The following is a 20432-nucleotide window of genomic DNA, read 5'->3' on the forward strand; positions in this document are numbered from 1 at the left end:
TGGTCAGTAAAGCAACATGTCACATGGTATAAGATTTGACATGCAAATGAAAGATGTAAAAAGTTGTTTGGTATTTACTAAACAACTTGTTGCATTAAATAATGCAGGATATCTATGAGATAGTATTCTCTGGGGTTACAAAATAAGACATTTGATAAGAGGTAGTGTCGTATGGGGAGCTACAAGATATTAAAGTGCATTTTTTAATTACATTATCTTAGTTTTACATTGTCTTATTTGAAAATGTCATTTTCCTGTTATCATTTTAATATTTGTTGCTTATTTCAATGCTATTAGGACATTATGCAAAATGTGAAATGGAAAATATGACGGGTTTTTTAAAGGTTAGTATTACACTTAAGTCAGATGTTATAGGCTGTCACTCCTTTTGTATCATTCATTTTCAATGGTATCTTCACCTCCTGGCCAGCAGGCGGCATTATAAAGACCAGTTTGACAGCAGTTGAGCCTTTCTTAAAGCGGAAGTGACGTAAATTCGTGTTCCGGTCTTCCTAAACAGCATGGCGAATTTAGAGCATGCAGAAGACGACCAGCAACATGTGAAAATGTCTAGTGAAATTATCACCACTAGTGCTGAAGTCCAGCCGGCCGTGGGGTCCTCAGCACCGGCCAGAGACGCGGGTGCTCTCCTGGGCTCGATCCCGTCGTTCGCCGCCGCTGCGGAGCTGCTGTCAGCGCCGTACTCGTGTCTGGTGATGAACACGCACCGGAGACACATCGCACTGCCGCCCATGTACCTGAGCAAGAAGAGGACAGGGATCCAGGAGGAGCTGGAGGGAGAGCTTCTCAGGTTCTCACAGAGGTAATAACACCGGACTCGGGTTATTCAACACAACCACTTCAGCTCTGTCGAAATGCTAGCCATTGCCTTGCATGCAAGCCTTCGTTTCCAGAGGTCGAAGAAGTACTCAGATATTGTACTTAAGTAAAAGTAGAAGTACCAGAGTGTATGAATACTTTGTTACAAGTTAAAGTCCTGCAATCAAAATGTTACTCAAGTCAAAATAGCAAAAGTACTCATTATGCAGATTGTCCTATTTCCGAATAATATATGATGTGTTTTGGATCATTGTCACCTGTTTTCATACCTGGTGGGTTGCATCCCTGTAACTAAAAGTATTAAATAAATGTAGTGGAGTAAAAGTACAATATTTACCTCTGAATTGTAGTGGGATAGAAGTAAAAAGTACAGTAAACATTCAAATACTCAAGTAAAGTACTAGTATCTTAAAATTGTACTTTAGTGTGTGTGTGTGTGTGTGTGTGTGTGTGTGTGTGTGTGTGTGTGTGTGTGTGTGTGTGTTGTGTGTGATAAACAATTGAGCTTTGCAGTTGGTGGACAAGCTTTTACCTCTCTGTCATTGATAATAACCTGAAATCAAAGCTTGGTTCTGGCAGTTGTGGATATGTTGTTCAATGAAACATAGCGTACATTAAAACAAAACACTGACCTACTACTTAAAGTATTAAAGTAAGGGCGCTCGTTGAGTCCACAAAGCATTTTTGTCTCACAGGTAGTTGGAAGTAAAGCCTATTTAACTACTTTACTTTATAACGAGTTTATTTTAAATGTATACCAATGCTTCAGTTGTTGTGTGTAAGCATTGATCCACCATCAAACTAATAAAGCTTCCCATTTAATGTAAATTAGTGGAAAGCTACATTTAGTTGCTAACTTTCCACTAATAAATCCAGAATCTCAGCATGACTGTAAATAGTCTAGTGGGTTTCAGTCCTTCTCCCATCAGATTTACCGGACACACACACACACACACACACACACACATTGATTATTCAACTGTGATTATCATCTGGAAGACAGAACCGTCACACCTGTTCCATCCGACCATCAAATTCAAAATGTGTTTTTGTGTATCAAACTAATTCAGATGTACTTGTTTTTCCTGTGCAGTCTGAAGGGAGTCCCCCTGGCTTATGAGAACATCAGCATATTGGGCCAGCATGGATGCATCTACGACGACAGCGGCTTCATCCACATGAACATAGAGGCTAACTTTATTGTCTTTCAGCCCGAGAGAGGACAAAAACTGCTGGTAAGATTTACATGTACTGCTCTCAGCAGTTGCATTTATTCCGAGTGGCTTCCAGTGATTCTCAGTTTTTGGCATGTGGACAAATTCTTACATTCTCTGTGTAAAGAAAATGTGCAGTGGAGTCTGTTCGTGTGATTAAATATTCAGGGGACTGTATAATTAAAATGATGTGCCGTACTTGCTTTGGGGGTCAATATGATTTATGTAATTTTTCTGGAAAGCAAAAACAATATAGTCCAACCAACTACCGGTCCCATGCAGAATTTTAACTCTCACCACATCTGTTGCATGTCAATTTATCCCTAGTGTGTTTCTCTTCCCAGGGTAACGTCAACAAATTAGGAGTAAGCCATGTGGGCTGCCTTGTGCACGGTTGCTTTAACGCCAGCATCCCTAGACCCAACCTGGTTTCTGTGGAGACGTGGCGGGACGCAGGACCGAGAATCGGAGCAGAGCTGGAGTTTGAAGTGACTGCACTCGATGCTGACACTGCGGGGGTGCTGCTGATCAGAGGAGGACTGAACAGGACCAGGTAAGAGCGTGATTGTGGCTGTTACAGTGGAACAAATCTAATCCGGGTTCTCTTGTACTACATGACCACATACAGGATTGCCAGACCGTCCACGCTACACCTCAACAAATCTCAGACACACAGTTATTGCATTCACAGTTACAATATAACATTTCATTTAGCTGACATTTTGATCCAAAGCGACTTACAATAAGTGCAAATAATCGAAAGAACAAATTCAAGTTTTTCGCTGCTTTGATTTTGCTGTCCGATTGAGATACAGAAATGTAACTTGTCCAAAGTCAAGCTAACTTTAGCTTTGTCTGCAATATCTGCCAACACGAAGCATACTTTGTCATCATAATATTACTCTGCAGTTAGAGAGATATTCACATCTCAAGGCGGCGTCTTTCTTCCTACACAATGTCCTGCGGCGTATGGGTGCATGTTGATTCTCAAGAGAAGCTGCAGTTTTTATCACACCTGCGCCCTGCAGCGTTGCGTCTCAGCTTCTGTACTCTGACTGCTACTTCTGTCAGAGTCCAAAGTTTGCTGCTTGTCATCCTCGCGTGTAACACAGAAGAAGTGGTTGAGGAAGAAAGACGGTCAAAAGAGGTACATCATCATAATAAGTCTGCCACATCCATTTTGATTCGAGGGTCCACGGTGATGTCTAAAAGTTATAAAATATATTTGTTACAATGTTATGAAACCTGTTTGATTTATAAACATTATGCTGGTGTGAGGGGATGTCTCTTTTCACTACCCATGTGAATTTTTTACTTCACATACTAAATACTAACCTTTTTGTTGAACTAAAAAATAGTAACTTTCAAAGTAGCTTTTGAAATGTGTGATTAAACACTTGATTGGTTTACTGTGTTTCAGGGTTCAAGAGCTGCTGGCTATGGCTGAGTGCTCGGAGTCCAGCATCCCCACAGACCAGCAAGAACTGCCAGAACCTGAACCAGAACCCGAACCAGAACCCATGGAGGAGTCTCCTGAAGACACCCCGAAGAAGAAAAAGAAGAAGAAGAAAGACAAAGTCAAAGAAGAGGAGATGACGACACCCTCCTGCCAATTGGACGGAGACACAACAGCAGAGCTGAATGGAACAATGAACGACGAAAATGGCAATGAAGCCGGTGAGAAAAAGAAGAAAAAGAAGAAACGTATGAAGGAGGTGGAGCTCTCTCGCATGGGGGTCAATGGCAGTGACTCAAGCGGATACCTTAGTGACAAGCCGAGCACAAAGAGGAAACTTGAAACTGACACAGATGTCCGATCTAGCTTAATTGAAAATCCTGAAGCACCAAAATCCAAGAAGAGAAAAAGTAACATTGCCTGAAAATTGTTTCGCTGTTTGGAAATCAGGTTGATTGTGTGTAATAATTCAGGCAATGCAACATTAATGACAGCAAAGGACGTGCCTTACGGATTAAACACAATTTTTAGCAAGCAAAATCTCTGGTGGGTTCCTCTCAAACTCCTTACGTTTTTTTTTACAGTGGGTCAAAATTGTGAAGGAGCCTTTCTACACTCGCATGTTGAAGCTTTTTAAAGCTCACAGGACAGACTCGAGACTGCAACTCACTCACACAGCCTGAAGAGGGCGCAACACCGCTTCATACCTCACCAGTGGGGCACAGGCACAGGGGTGATACCTCAACCACTGCCATTGTTTAACAGAGAGCAAAAAGGTCTTGAATATTGAATTTATAGAGCCAAATAGGACAACAACAAAAAATGATATCCGCATCTGCTTTGGTACATTTTCTCCTGCTTGGATTCTGAAAAAGGACTGATCAACTCCTCAGATTGCTAAACTCAGTTTAAGGAACTCAACTTTTCTGATGCCTGATGTGCCTCTTTGGAAAGTTTGTCTTGAATAATGGCTGCAGTCTAAGGAGGAATCCTTTTACTCTCAAATATTCGCTCTGTTAAAGAACAAAACGATGCAGTCAAGAATTTGTGTTTATGTTCAGGGTTTCATTCATAGTTGTAACTGAAACCAAAATAAGCATTTGTTAAATATTCATAACTCATCCTGATTAAAGAGTTCTATATTTGGAAAAGCTGACCCTGCTTCCATTTTTTTTTATTTACAATGACAATGTGTTAGAATTATGAGTTCAGAAATCACAGAAAACATTCATTTGGACAAAAAAAATTTCATTCTCCTCTACAACAAAATGTTTCATTCTCCTTTACAACAAACTCTTTTTTACGCCTGCCAGTGGGTGTTAAGTGATAAAGTGCTGAGAGACAGCCTAAAGATCTTTGTGTTTTCTTTACCCCCGCCACCACCCACACCCCCTACCAACACACCACACACAAGCCAGCCTTTCAGTGGGGAGTCTCATTAGCTGTGAGGTGCTAAGACTTGGAGAGCTTATCAGGAGCTGCCTGAAGAGGACAGATAAGGAGCTGCAATTAACTAATCTTCATCTTCATCATTCACACCTGATCCTTCACATCTGTGAATTTTAAACCTTTAAGTCCCATCAGTTTACCTGTAGATTTGAAGTCATAGGCATTCAGTTTCTCAGTGAGGTTGATAAGAACATTGATTTCACTTCCTGTGAATCTGCTGCAAGCAACTAAGTAACTTGGCAAACTATAAATTCTGGAAAAAGCTAGCTTGGCTTTATCCAAAGTTCAAAATTGTTTCCCTCTAAGACAACGCTGACTGATCTGATAACATGTAACATCCACCGTTTCAACAGTACAAATTCATATACAGTTACATGGAATCTTAAGCTAAATAGACATAAAAATGTGATCTGCAAAAGTAAAAGTAGACTTTAAATCAATCACTGTTATTGTCCTCTAAGGGCTCCTTCCAGCTTTATCACTCTTTTCCCCAAATTCATCCGCAGTCTGTGTGCACCTCTCTTGCACCTGTACCCTCTCCCTCCATCACCACTCATTTATCTTTTCATTCCCCATATCACTCCCTTACCCCGACTCCCCCTCTTTTCCTATCCTGCTTTCTCTCTTCCTCCTACTTGTCTCCCTGATTTATAGGAGGCGGTGTGCAGTTCACACACATTCCACTACACATTCCCCCCCCCACCCCCCCACTGGACCCTCATATCTGCGCACGGTCGTTTATCTTCATGATCCTCAAATGGAGAGAAGAAGAGGGAGTGCTAGAGAGATGAGACAATAGCAGAAGTGTTGTTTTTGTTGAGCAGGCCATCTTTTCATACACCTCTCGCTGCCTCTCAAGGAGTGGTCTCTGGTGTGTGTGTGTGTGTGTGTGTGTGTGTGTGTGTGTGTGTGTGTGTTTTAATGTGTGTGTGTGTGTGTGTGTGTGTGTGTGTTTTAATGTGTGTGTTAATGTGTGTGTAGATTGGCTGTGTTTCTTTCTATCTCCTGTGTCAAAGTTTCCAGGCCTGGGGGCTCCTACATGAAAGAGCCCCTGAAGTCTTTATGGAGAACAAACGGCTCCCTGACGCAATGCTCCAGGTTCAGGACACACACAAACACACAAAGGCACACAGGGACCCATGCCACACACTCTCTGGCCCACTCACTCATGCAGATACACCACATGCACAGCCCACAATCCACAAATCCCTAACCTTGCACACCCTAGTCAGCTAGGCCTAATTAGTTATGTGGTCAGCACTCTGCTCTGTCCCTGAGCCTCAAATGGCAGCAGGTCATAAAATCTTAAGTGTTCCACCAGTCAGAGCCGTGCAACTGTGGCCATATATCCTCCAACACGGCCCAGCCAGGGCTGACTCGTATCAAGGCCCATCTCTCACAGGCCTACTGACATCCATGTAATCCCTTTATGGCATTTTCAAAGGCATTTCTAGGAGTTTTTTGGCACTCCTGCTTTGCATCTCAGTGTTTTGTGCTCCCTCAAGTAGGCAACTAGCCCAAGCTCACATAGAGTTAGATTGGCTGCATTAAAGAAAGGATACTCAAGATATGGCCTTCAGGCTGAATTTGTCCTCTAATAGGAGGCAGAGTAGCGAGCTTACCATATTTTTAATTCAAAATGAATTAATTTATGACATACTGTCAAATGTAAATAAGGAGCTTGTTTATTGAAAAAAGTGCCAGGGAAAGATCATACAGACCCCCTGATAGAAGTCCAGGCTAAGTAGGAAATCCATTTTATCTGATAAATATTATTAATGTTTTTTATTAACTGACCCCTGACCTCCTGTCATTTTGAAAAAAAAAGTGTCTCCCAGTGCAAATCCAGTTGAGCATCTCCGCATTAAACTCTTTCCCAAAGACTCAGTGTCCACACAGTTGTAAACAAGAGCACATGCTCACACACATTAACCCCAAAAGTAAACATTTCTTTTGGTTGGTAAGTCAGATTCCCATAGTTTGTTTCCTTGGCAGCAGACACTCACCGTCCTGCCCTCAGTCACCCTGGCGACGACAGACGGGCATTATGTTCCTCAAGGGAATTGTATTTGAGTCTCTGTGTGTTTGTCCAATTTGAAACGCTTATTATCGTTTAGATTCCTAAGGGAGTCATCAGTAAGCGTGTAAATGAAATGACTGATTAAATAAGGTCAGATAATGGAGGATTGTGTTACCTCTAGGTGTAGTGATCACTGAACAATTTGTTCACCTGACCGCTGTTTGTGTGTGTTGTATTGTGCAGGTGGAATGAGTTAGTAACAAACCAACTCGTTATTCTGAAAGTCTAGTTAATGAAACCTGATATTTACAATATACAGTGTCTCCTGGTCACCTGGTATAACTAGTTGTGTGTAGAATGAAAAAGATAGGGCTTGAAGTTTAAACCTGGTTGTATTCGTTGTTTTTTCCGTGTATCAGTGTTACGATTACCAAAAGTTATGCTTTGATAGCCTCAATTTAATTTAAATGTGTCTACAGATTTATTCCCATGTCATTTTAAACCTGATATGATCTGTCTGAATAAAGTACATTTTAACAGACACAATTTATATCTATATAAAACATAGGTTATATTAGATAAAATAAATCTGGGGCCATAGGAAGAGCGTTGAGGGACACCACTGGTAAACTTCATTTATTTAGTTGTGACAATGAATTTTATTTCAACTAAGTCATCATTAATGTCAGCAAAGTCATTTTTGAACCATATTGCTCTACTCAATAAGTGAGGCTTTTGTTGGCAACCACCATCAGATAGAGTACTTTGACTCGGTACATTTACTGCTAAAACGAAATAGCTGTTACTTCATGTGTTAAATGTATTCTTGTGACCCATCCAAAGGATTTAAATAGTGTCCATCACTTCCTCTATAAGTATCTAGTTGTACTTCTCATCCATACAGGCAGAATGACGCATAGATAAAGGCTTTTCTCTGAAACTAAATGTGATACTCAAAATATATCACATGTTAATATTATATGACATCTACACAGTCACATTGTTCATATTTAGCATTCATTGTGTTCCTTTCCATTACATGCCGGATTTATATAATATAGTTTTTCAGTCGTTCAGTTGTGTGCTTATTTGTATTGTATTGCAATGTGTGTCTGTGTGTGCATGCTCTGCCCTGGCTGGCCAGCCCAGTGAGATTAATAGGGCTCAGTGTAATCAGGAGGTAATGGGAGGCTCATACACGTCTAGACAGTGTTCAGTCCATCTGTAACTCCTACACCCAAAAACACTGCAGAAATATGTCACGACCAAAGATAAAAAGTAAACACTTTTTTTTTTTTAATCTTAACTGTATGCCGCTATTATGATAACCACATCATCCAAAGACACAGAGCTAATATTGAAAGAATGAGGCCAAATCCTACGAGCATACACATAAAAGTGAACACTGATTTACTATGGAACAACAAGCTAATGTAAAAAGCATTTTTTTTTATCAGTCCCTTTACCTTTTGAAGCAGAAATGCAGAGAGGAGTAGAGGAGGGTTAAGAAGACGAATGCATATCATCAGACTTTCTGCCACAACCTCCCAAAACCACAGAAAAATAAATAAGCCGAATGAAGTGGAAGAAAACGTACATCTCTGGAACAAATGATCTCATTTTTAGTCATGTAGCTTTACAGGAGAATACACAGGACACAACTAAATATTTTATTATTACAGTATATGTTGATGACAACCTTGTCAGACTGCAGAGCTGTTTGTAGATAGAGGAAAGAGGGCATGATAGCAATACAGGAACAAATTAAAATACGAAACCTGGGTGGCCAAAGTGCTGCTGATGATGTGTGGGTTAGACCTGAATGCTGGAAAAAACACAGAAAAAGCCATTGGCATGAAGATCGAGGATACTCCCCTTATAATTGAGCCATCCGCTGTCTCTGCTAAGAAGGATCATTTTAATTACCGAAGGCTACATATGACAAATGTGTTGAATATAAAAACAAAGACACTGAGATCTTCAAGTTTTCCTAAGTGAGTTTAGAGATCCATGCCAAAGACAGCAGCACTTACTCATGGCAAATCTGAAACGCTCATGATGTTCTTCATGTTTAAACCAAGTTAGAGAGCTGATGCAGAAGCCACTTTATCAGCATTGTTAAATAAGAATATTTTCTTATTTGACAATGCGGACAAAGTTGCTCCTGAACCTTGGGTACATATTAACCATTTTACAGGAGCATTTGAAAGAATGCCGCAGTTTTACCACAAACAAAAAGAAGGGGTGGAGAAGGGGTTTTACTAAGCTTTGCAATTGTGTAAAACAAAACCTCTTTATTTACTTTCATTTTAAAGCTGTGTGAGAGAAGCAAGAACATATTTTAAACATGATTCACCAAAATTTCCCAAAGGATTTGGTAAAATGTAAATCATGAAGTTGTTATCCAGCTGTTGTGTATTCAAGTGTTTACATTACCCTGTTTCGTCCAAACAAGAGCCACCCAACAGAAAAAATATCAGAAGAGAAAAAACCCCAACACCTTTGTTAAAATAAAAATAACATTGACGCACATTAATAAATAACAATTCATCTAAATATCAAGCATTATAAATGGTCATCACACAAAAACAGAAAAGATATTGTTGAACTGCAAAAGCTCACGGTGGCTGTTGTGTTGTCAAGTGCTTCTTCAGTTCCTGTCTTAAAGAGCACATATTATGCTCATTTTTAGGTTTATATTACTATTTTGTGTTTCTACTGTGACATGTTTACATGCTTTAATGTTCAAAAAGGTCTTTATTTCTTTCATACTTTTGTGCTGCATCAGCTCTTTTCACCCACTGATTGGATAGCAGGCCGGCTCTGTTGTGATTAGTCAACCTCTTATGTGGATCTGCTGGACTTGTCCCGGGCCCTTAGTATATCACGTACAATGTGTTGGATCACTAGCCAATAGAAGTGCATACTTACTTATTCTCAAGTCTTGTTTCCCAAGTACTTTGTTGTGTTTTTGGATGCCATTACTGGGATGTTGCTAGAAGTTGAAGGGCTTCTGAAGCAGCGCTGCTTCTAGGAACTACATTTGATCAGTAATCTGAAATTCACAAGTCTGTTTTATTGTTACCAAGAGAATTGGTGACGTTTTTCCTCAAAACTGCTGTCCATATTTTCCAACTCGCCTCTGTTCCAAAGCAGTTCTGGCACAGTGGTGAGAAAAAAAGCATCACCCCCCTTTTACAGTAAAAAAGTTGCATAATCTTGATTTAAATAGATTATGATGTAAACCAGAACAAACCATGACAAACACACGGTTTATGGTTATGGTTAAACCTATAGTGCAAAAGTGATATTGGGCAATGGACCTCTCTACCTCATCATCAGTCCTCATCATCATCAAGTAGCATCTTTCCCTGCAGCCTAGCCTTTCAGCATACACCAGCTCAGAATATGAGTGTTAAAACAAATGAAACATGGCACCCTTAAAACAACACAGCAAAGAGTGGTTGACCTTCTTTCAGAAAATAAACACAGACATCATTCAGAATGCAGAATGGGGGTGGGTGTGAGCTGAAGCAAGGTGCTGACATGGGTGAAGGTGGGTGGGGGAGTTTAGTGTGGCAGTGGAGAGGGAGAGCTAAGAGGTTTGAGACGTTGGATTAAGAAAAGGAGAGTCATTTGGAAAAGAGGAGCTGAGGGCATGCAGCGGTTTGGCGTCTGGGAGGTTTAACTTTGGAGAGGGAAGGGGAGGAAGTTGGGAGGGGGGGAGAAAGGAGATATATGATGTGGTTTTGGGATTTATCCAATTTACACACACGCATGAACCATGCTGGCAGTGTAAACACACCATGACTGTATGTTGGCTTAAATGCCCAGCAAATCAGAAGGCAGGAAGTTGGGACAAGTGAGCCAATGAGTCAGCTTTTGGGTGGGGAAAGAGAAGGAAATAAAGGCCAAAAAAGTCCCAGTGACACAATGAAAAAGAGGCTGATAGGTCAGGAGTTAAACTCATCTCTCTTACTCCCCCTGCTTCCCACTGACTCCCCCTTCTCTCAAATGTGCAAATTTGCTTTATTGGAAAGAGCCTGATAACAGACAGCATTGCCAAAGTTGTATAATGTAATTTGAATATTCTGCCTCTGGTTAGACCTTTGTCCAACTAGTTGTCTTTCAGCGATTTGCACAACATATAGTGTGACTGTTTGTTCATTTAGAGAGGAAAACCAAACACAGTGTCAAGAAACAGAAAGTAAAAGAAGTGTCTTGTTTCAGATTTACAGTGGTGGTGGTGGTGGTGGTGGTGGTGGGAGAGATTTGGCTGTGCACAAGCCACAGGAGGAGGAAGACAGATTTACATGGTGAGAACAGCCCTGGCTGCTCTGGAGTACCACACTGCAAGACACAGAGCCTACTGTTCTGCATAGATCTCTATATCTATACAAAACAAACTACTATGTGACTACTGCTTCAGCATGAAAACACATCACTTGCATATTCAAAATCCACACCCTTTTTCTTCCTCAATCCTCCTGTGAAATTAGTGAAATCCTATTTTTCCACACACAAGACTTAAGGTTAATTCTTCCCGCGCCGCCTATTAAGATGTTACCGTGATGATTTATAGATCTAAAATCCGTAAGGGGTTTAGTTTTCAAGAGAAGTCTTTCTGCTATGAGCCGTAAAATAATGTATATACAATTTCTGGACTGAAGTGTTAGGTTGGATTTGTTGGTCTTGACTAACTATCCGCACCAGTTATCTTCGATCTACAACATTTTAATGGCATGCCTTGGTATTACATACAGATATTCACGATCCCCAGAGGATGAAACCAGACCTGAGTATGTGGGACGCACCCATGAAAAGTTTGCCAAATCTTCTGTGCCGAGCCAAACTGCAAATTGCTGTTGACTCTTGTTTGGTGTTGTTTGATGGATTGGATGATTGAAGAAGGAAGACATATTGGCCATTAAACCATTTAGTAATTAGAGGGCAGTCACAGCAGGCCTCCTGGCAGCCCTGGAGATTGGCTGTGTGTAGTCTGTTGAAGATTGTCTGGGCAGAGAGCCGTCGGTCATATCGTACTCCGAACCGTGACTGCAAATCTATAGTACAGTAATCTACCAAATACAAATGTCCTTACTTTTTGTTGTTTTTGTTGACATGTAGCCCATCTACCTGCAATCATACCTACATAGTCACTCTCAATGTCCATGACCAATGTCTTCCACAATATCCAGACTGAATGTCCCCATACAGAGTGGTTTTATTGCATGTTAATAAGACATGATGTAGTAAAGTACGGTCAGCGATGACAAGGATTTGCTGCACGTATCTTCCCAATGCTCGTGGTCTGTTTCTCCAGCAGTAGTCGGGCTGTGTGCGTTCATGTGTTTTGGAGTATTGGCTTTAGAGGAAAGCCTGACTCAAGGGGGTGGGATGTTTTCATTTGTATACTTTCAAATCTACCTTACTCATGCTAATTTCCCAAAAGTTGCTTACCCAAACTTTAACTGAATTTAACATCCAGACTTCTTGATGATATTTCTTCTTTAAACGGAGGTTGTTTCTGTCAAACCTGTTTACTTTCACATATACTTACCGCAAACTATCATTCATTTCCCTCTGTGTGTAAACAATAATAACAGACCAGAGCAGGAAATGGGCTATTATGAGTCTCTGTGTGAAGGTCTGTCCTGTGTGTTTTCACTCTGACAAAACTGGGGATAAACCCCTGTAGGTGTGTGTGTGTGTGTGTGTGTGTGTGTGTGTGTGTGTGTGTGTGTGTGTGTGTGTGTGTGTGTGTGTGTGTGTGTGTGTGTGTGTGTGTGTGTGTGTGTGTGTGTGTGTGTGTGTGTGTGTGTGTGTGTGTGTGTGTGTGTGTGTGTGTGTGTGTGTGTGTGTGTGTGTGTGTGTGTGTACCTCTTTTGGGGTTTTACTCCTTATTTAAGACCAATATTTACCCAGCAGCCCCAGGGTGAGATTACCTCATATTCTCCCGCCCAGCTGTGCTTTCTCAGCGTTTCCACGACAACCGGCGGAATGTCCCATCATGTTTATCTGCCAGTCGGGAAAACAGAGAGCGGAGGGAGATGGAGAAGATACACTGAGGTAGAGTATGTATACAAAGACACTCTTGTGTGTATGTAATAATTACTAATAGAAGTCATTTATGAGACAACATGTTACTAAAAGAGGATCCATACTTCCAAATTAATTTGACCTGCAGAAACTATTTCAGAATAAAACTCTGAATTGAGGATATAACATGGTACATGTCTTTATAATGTTTAAAAACGACTAGACTTATGTTAAATGTGTTGTTGGTGTGAACAGTATCCCAAAAATGTTCAAATGTAGAGAAATTCAACATTTAAAATAAGGTAACGTTTTATTCTGTCTTGTATCCTCCCTTGCGTGCATGCATCAATGTGGTAGTCTTCCCAAAGAAATATATTATTAATTAAATGTACAGTATTTTGATCCTAAATGTATTTAAAACTCATAAAGACATGCAATGAATTAACTCAGTGTAAGGCACAAAGAGTAGGATTTCCTAAATGAACGTGCATAGAGACAAAAAAACTCCCTTTAATGACTAATGACCTACTGGAAGTTTGGTGGAGTATTCTTCTGATCAGCCCTCTGCTTTATTTTCATTTTGGAACTTTTCTGGGCGTCAACTTCTATGAAAACTTATAGCAAGCAAGTGCCAGGTTGTAAACAAAGCATCCAAAAGTAAGCTGACACCTCCAAAAAGTAAAATAGCAAAGCAAGACCCCAATGGGGAAAACACTAGTTCTAAAATAAAAAATAATCTGTAGTTTGCTATTGCCCTCTGACAATTACTGTAACCTGCATTGAGCCGGGTAGACTCTTTAATGCTGTGTTTACAAACTGCAGTCAACAAATCCTAGTCCTTGGGCCTTTAATAAATGCTATCAGTATATCTATACTGCCTTATATTCGACATATATTTTTTAAATAATAAACATATTACCTTTTTGTCTGCAACCATCATACTGCAATATAATGGATCATAAAGCATTTATTAATTTTACCAAACACTGTTAAATATTAAGTACGGTCGATTAAAGAGTGACCAAACTTGCTGTTAATGGTATATGGTTAATAGAGCGTTCTTACATCACAATAGAAAAAGCGACAAATAGAACTTAATACGACCTATCAAACCTGACAACTGCACAAAGCCACCACCCAAATAACCAACAAATCACATGCTATCAGAGCAGGGACCTGGCAACCTACTGCATTAATGAATGGCATCTTCAGCTACATGCAAATCTCTTCAAAGCACCGTAGGTAAAGTGCTGGGACTGACCAAAACCTCTGACCTCCTAGAAACGACCAATTAAAAGAGAACGTATCCTAATTCAGTATTAATAAGATCAGTTACCCAGTGAGTCAACATCTGTGAAACTGAAATGTTGAACATTGCATGCCTCAACAACAACTTGTCATCATGAGTGGGCTTTAAACCACCAGCACTACACTGGCTGAATTCATAAACCTTCAGAACAGCTCAGTGTCTCCTCCTTAAACCACAATAGTTGATTTGCCCTTGAGTGAGTTATTTAACCCCAAGAGACTAAAAGTCTGCAGACTGTTTTTGTTCCTAACAGAACCTGTGTTTATATATGAAATGCAACCTTTCTTCCTGCCTTTTCAGTTAATAGGCAAATCACTGTTTGTGTTCTTAGTCAAAATGCCTTATTCGAGAAAATATAATAAAAAACTTGAAAACTGTAATTGGGTAAAACAGACGGCAAGTCTTGTACTATTTATGTAAATGTCCTCCTGAAGGTCAGCTATGCAAAACAATACTCCTAATAAGAACTGAGATAGACACTATTACTTCCACCCTAACACAAATTGTGTATAGCATTATTGGCTTTCAGAAAATCATGAACAATGGGAAAGGGTGACTGGGTTCATAAATATTTTCAGTGAAGCATTTTTATAGGCCTTATTTTTTACCTAGAAAGCTAATAGTATCCATGTCACTTTCTCAACATCTTTGTTATCACCAACAATATTACAACGTTTTGTTCTCAGTCATACAGAACGTTTAAAGTGTCCTAGCACTGAGGCAAAGAGCCCACAGTTACAGCAGTGTCTCTCTCAGCAGTTCCTACAGTGTGGACTCTGTCCTGCCATGGGAACGGACAGCTATTTGCTTTAATTTGCAACAGAAAAGCTTGTGGTGTATAGTGACTGTTAGGGAATGTTCTATTTGGTCTTCTCTCGGCCTGTTTAAGTGATAAAAGTGTCATTATTTAGCCTCTGAAGCAGAAGGGAGAGTGCAAACAAGACTGTATGACCCTCTGTCAAGAGCCTCCGTTCTTCAGAAGCTCATTAAGGGCCTCCAGGAGGACAGAGCATCAATTGGCAGGGACCTCCAGCTTCCTTTTGGTTTTTTAAGCCTCTCTCCTCGGATTCAACCCAGTCACCGGCTGACTTACTTTAGAAATGGACTCAATTTAGAGGGAGAGGGGACATGAAAGATGTCTCGCTGTGAGGAGGCATAGGCGACTTATTAAAACAGCATGTTAAAACCCTTGGACTTGAGCCAAATAGGATCTCACCCTGTAAACCGGATTTGGAGAAATTTGGATTTACTTGAGATGCTTTCCCCTTTTGATCTCTGTGTCTGGTGAGTGACTTCAGCCAGTCCTGAAACCTTTGATTGGCGTCAGTTTGTATGCTTGACTTAATAGCAGACCTATAAAAGTTGCATATCCTCTGTGAGACTGCTGTTTGAGACTGAATGTGGACATGCAGGACTGTTTAGTAGACTCCACTTTAATAGATTTTGTCAATGACATGAACATGACGGAGTTTCCGCAAAAGTTCGCATTGGAGTCCAAACGGCAGGTGGATGATGACGCATCCAGCCCGGACACACAGACGCGGCTGAGCGACTCACCCTGGAGCGACATGGAGGACGACGTGCACTCACAGAGATACTGCGGCGCTCACGGCCATCACAGCAAGTCCAAACGGAGGCGGATCATCAACGTGGTCCAGCGGCAAGCGGCCAATGTGCGGGAAAGAAAGCGGATGTTTAGCCTGAATGAGGCGTTTGATGAATTGAGGAGGAAAGTTCCCACATTCGCCTACGAGAAGAGACTGTCCCGTATAGACACACTCCGGCTGGCCATCGTCTACATCTCCTTCATGACGGACCTACTGGAGAACACCTGATTTAAAAGAGTCCAATATGAACTGGAACCTTTCCTGGAGATTAAGTTGAGTTTAACACGGAAATTGTGGTGAACTGATCTATTCGTTTCAGCCTTATTCAAACAAGATATAACTATAATACAACAAATACATTTTAAAACTATTTACATATTTACAACGTCTCAAAAAATATCCCCTATCTCAAAAGCGTTCATGTGACATCTATTGTTTTTTCAAGCACTAACATTTGAAAATCAGCACAACTTACGAGCAACAATTACAAATATTTGAGTAAGCCTAATATGTGTGACTTTTTGCTGCTTAAAAATAAATCTAAATGCTCTTATAACTTCAGTGTTCTTTGCTCTGCAACATAAACATACATTTGTTTTTAAATCATTCAAGCCTACAGTATGGCGTATTAGAATGTGATTTGCGATTATTCTGTAGAATCAGAAAACGTGTAAATCTTACAGGTTAATTAAAAAAAAAAGTGTGGCAATAAAAGTTGGCATCACATATTTACGTTGCCATGCAAGGCTACACGCTTCAGGTGTGCTATTTATTTCAGCACCTTGGAGAGCAACACATCCTCACCTGTCCTGATGCAGACATGGGAGCCAAGACTGATTTCAAGGGTAGCTTAAAGATTTGCTCAGAAGATATAACAACAAAAACAAGATTTACTTAAACATTATCAACCTTGTCAAGTGCAAATGAGCAAATATTCATCGGATTTGAATCGCAAAGTCAAGTCTGACTGCGTGTCGCTGGATGTTATCTTTAGCACTGAGGTGTAAATTGAGTCAGTGCAGGGAGATCCAGGCCCGACAGGCGTTTGTGGCGGGTTCTCCTTATATAAAGGGACCAGACCTGGCCTGCGGTGAACCTCCTCCCCTTCATCAGAGCTGAGGCCTCCCTGTGGATAATTCACACCACAGACCACCTCCAAAAGTTACCCGATTTAGTTTCAGCCACATCTAGATGCTGGTTTTTGATGTTATAGCGTGCAGGCCCCACAGCTGGGTGGTCATGTGTGCATGTTTAGACTTTGTGTGTGCAAGTCTCTCTCTCTCTGTCTTTTTGTGTGTGTGTGTCTCTCTCTCTCTGTCTTTTTGTGTGTGTGTGTCTCTCTCTCTCTCTCTCTCTCTCTCTCTCTCTCTCTCTCTCTCTCTCTCTCTCTCTCTCTCTCTCTCTCTCTCTCTCTCTCTCTCTCTCTCTCTCTCATCACCCCCGGTGTTTGCATTGCTCTCTAACTCTACACCGCCTTTAGCGACCCCGCTGTGAGCTCGGATCCGCCCTGAGAGCTCCCTGGGACAGCCCGTCTTTTAAACCTGAGCCTCGGTGTCCAGATCCCTGCGGGAGTCAGACCCATTTCAGCGCATACCTCAACGCGGGGCTGCTGACGGGAAAATAAACACCTCGGTCTGCTTACGAGCTGAGCCCTCCTACTGTGACAACCTCCTGTGTTTCAGTAGGTCTGATATTTTTCGCAGCCACCACTGCTCCCATCTCAGTGTCTAGACCTGTGCAGGGAGACTTAAAAGCCGAGAACAGACTAAATGTATTTGTAATAAGAAATAAATGTCATTCAACTTGTCTAAAGAGGCATGGCAACTGTTGAATAGAACTTGGAAAATAGTAGAAAATGAAATCAAAAAACGTGAAATGCGTCCATTTATGTTCAAAATACATATTGTGAATAGGCTTTACCATCCTAACATACTTATTGGTGTTAAAAGTTGCTGGTGCAAAATTCTTATTCCTATACACTATCTTGTCTATGATGATTTTCTTTAAAAATACATATTATTCAGGTTATTTTGGAAGATGTTAAACAGTTCCAGCTATGATATGAAATAGTTGTTCTTTTTAATTTACACTAATTCAACAGTTAAAGGGAAATGAACAATGTGTATTACAGGCAGAAGTAAACACTGTTAGATAATGGAGAAATATTGAATCCCCTAAAACAGGAACAGTTCTTGCTTTCCTTGCACAAACCTATAAATATGATTCAATAACACTACGCCCCACACCCTCTTTCGCAATCTTGTGTAAGGGAGCCTCAAGGAGTCTTAAAGAGCATTTCTGATATTATAGCTAGAACTCTCCTTCCCCTGCAGTCAGTGCCGCCGCTCCCATAACGCGCATTACGCGCTGTGCGTAGGGCACCAAGTGTCGAGGGGGCACCACCAAAAATAGCCTAATGAAAAATCGTCATAATAATTATAAGGCCGAAATGATTTCAGTAGACTATAGAAATATGAGGCACTTTTTAGGCATACTACTCAAAGGTACCGATGGTGCCCCCCCTTTCCCCTCCCCCCTCCCCTCCCCACTCACTCATCACAACTCATAATGTTTTTTTATTGGGGGGGGGGGGGGGGGGGGCATCATGAAGGAATTATGCTTAGGGCACCAAAATGGCTAGCAGCGGCACTGCCTGCAGTATTATGTTACACCCCTCCTCACCCAATCACAGCGCTCCCCAAAATCCTCCTGCCCGCTCCCCTCTATAAGAGCCCCGGTCGTCCCAGTCTGGCAGACACCTCTCCCTCTCTTTGGCGCACGAGATTTACCGTAATAGCAGCCCACCTCTCTTTTCAGGCCACATTTCTTTTTACCTGTCGTGTTTGTTGATGTTGTAGCCAGTTCTCTGAATTTGGGTCAGGGGTTATTACGCTCCCACAGACCATAGCAAAGTTTTGGAAAGGAAGATGCGGGAAGAGGACTCTTCTCCAATGGACAGTGCGGGGAACAGCGATGAGGAGACCGACCGTGAGCCGCCCAGGAGAGGCGCGAGGAAGCGGCGAGCGACACGGAGGCGTGCAGATGACGAGGTTGAAGAGGAGGGAGACTTGGAGAGTCCGAGCACCGGGAAGAAGAAAAGCAGAAAGAGCTGCGAAGGAGGAGGTGGCAGTGCGGGGAGCGGAGACAGTGAGGCCAGCAGCAGCAGCAGCCCCGCGCCCTCCTTCGATGACCTACACACACAGCGCGTGGTGGCCAACATCCGCGAGCGGCAACGAACGCAATCCCTGAACGAGGCTTTCACGTCGTTGCGTAAGATCGTTCCCACCCTCCCGTCGGACAAACTCAGCAAGATCCAGACGCTAAAGCTGGCGTCCCGGTACATCGACTTCCTGTGCCAAGTTCTGCAGAGCGATGAGCTGGACGCGCGAGGGACCAGCTGCAGCTACGTGGCGCACGAGCGCTTGAGCTACGCGTTCTCGGTCTGGAGAATGGGGGGCTCTTGGTCCTTGTCTACTACTACTACTACTACTACTACTACAACTACTACGTCCCACTAGCAGGGCTGCTGTGGATGGTGCAGCACGGTAAGATGAGCGGCTTTTCATCCTGCAGGGAGATACACTGTGCCAAAATGTTCCAATGCACATTTTACGCATCACCAAGCTTAAAGTAATATTATTTGAATGTCCCTGCAGGGATACTATTGCTGTAATGTTTCCATGGAATCCCCCCAAAACAGTTTTTATATTATAATAAAAGGGTCCCTGAAGGATGTGAAAGATATTTCTCACAATATTTGTAAGACAACCTCAAGATTGCACAATCCAGTTTGAAAGATGGGAAATACGCTTTTTTTTTCCTTTACAGTAGAAAAGAAAAGAGATATGTTTACATTGCCTACCTCATAGGCCACAACCAGTTTACTGCTGCACATTCTGTGTTTAAATACATCAGATTTAATTCCATTTTCTGTGTTGGATGTTTTATTAATCAAAATCATGTTTTGTTTTGTTTTACAGAATATCCAGAGTGCAGAACCAGTGGATCAGGCCCCTCAGATAAACTGAAACAGGCGAAACACAGATGAGGGGCTAGTCGCTGTGGGCCTCGGAGGAGAGTTGGCTTTTCATATTCTCTGCTGCAAGGACTGTAATGCTTGCAAGGGAGCACTTAGGACAGACAGGACAGATATGAAGAAAGAAAGACCACTGCGACCATGAATGTTGTAAAAACAAAGTGATTTCTGAGGAACCACTCCATTTTGAAACATGAGAAAAGACTGACAATTCATTCAGGGTTTCACAGCAAATGAAGTATTTGGTATTTATTTTTCTACACAGGCTCAACATTCCTTTTCTTCCACTCAAATAAAAGTTATTTATTTTTGGGATATCCCAGAATCCCGAATGGATCAGAAATCTGCGCTTTTTGAGTGTTGTAAATATTTGGTAATATCTTGAATAAAACAAATGAAAGTATTACCTCTCAATTGTCTGGATATCAATTGTAGAATTTAACTTAAGCTTAATCACAAAAA

General features: G+C 41.4%; 3 protein-coding genes across 3 annotated transcripts; all 3 read left to right on the forward strand.

Moving 5' to 3' along the window:
* Positions 1-491: 491 nt before the first annotated feature.
* On the forward strand, positions 492-4661 carry polr1f (RNA polymerase I subunit F). The gene is made up of 4 exons (XM_063898425.1): positions 492-823; positions 1934-2075; positions 2399-2607; positions 3475-4661. Exons 1-4 carry the CDS (start codon positions 522-524, stop codon positions 3932-3934), a joined length of 1113 nt encoding a protein of 370 aa, XP_063754495.1. The 5' UTR covers positions 492-521; the 3' UTR covers positions 3935-4661.
* A 10801-nt stretch (positions 4662-15462) lies between these two features.
* On the forward strand, positions 15463-16162 carry LOC134874616 (fer3-like protein). The gene is made up of 2 exons (XM_063898686.1): positions 15463-15472; positions 15708-16162. The coding sequence occupies exons 1-2, from the start codon at positions 15463-15465 to the stop codon at positions 16160-16162; spliced, it is 465 nt and encodes a 154-aa protein (XP_063754756.1).
* Positions 16163-18700: 2538 nt separating this feature from the next.
* Positions 18701-20147, forward strand: twist1a (twist family bHLH transcription factor 1a). The gene is made up of 2 exons (XM_063898537.1): positions 18701-19479; positions 19915-20147. The coding sequence occupies exon 1, from the start codon at positions 18862-18864 to the stop codon at positions 19450-19452; it is 591 nt and encodes a 196-aa protein (XP_063754607.1). The 5' UTR covers positions 18701-18861; the 3' UTR covers positions 19453-19479; positions 19915-20147.
* Positions 20148-20432: the final 285 nt, after the last annotated feature.

This window comes from Eleginops maclovinus, chromosome 13 (genome assembly GCF_036324505.1).
Source record: "Eleginops maclovinus isolate JMC-PN-2008 ecotype Puerto Natales chromosome 13, JC_Emac_rtc_rv5, whole genome shotgun sequence".
NCBI lineage: Eukaryota > Metazoa > Chordata > Actinopteri > Perciformes > Eleginopidae > Eleginops > Eleginops maclovinus.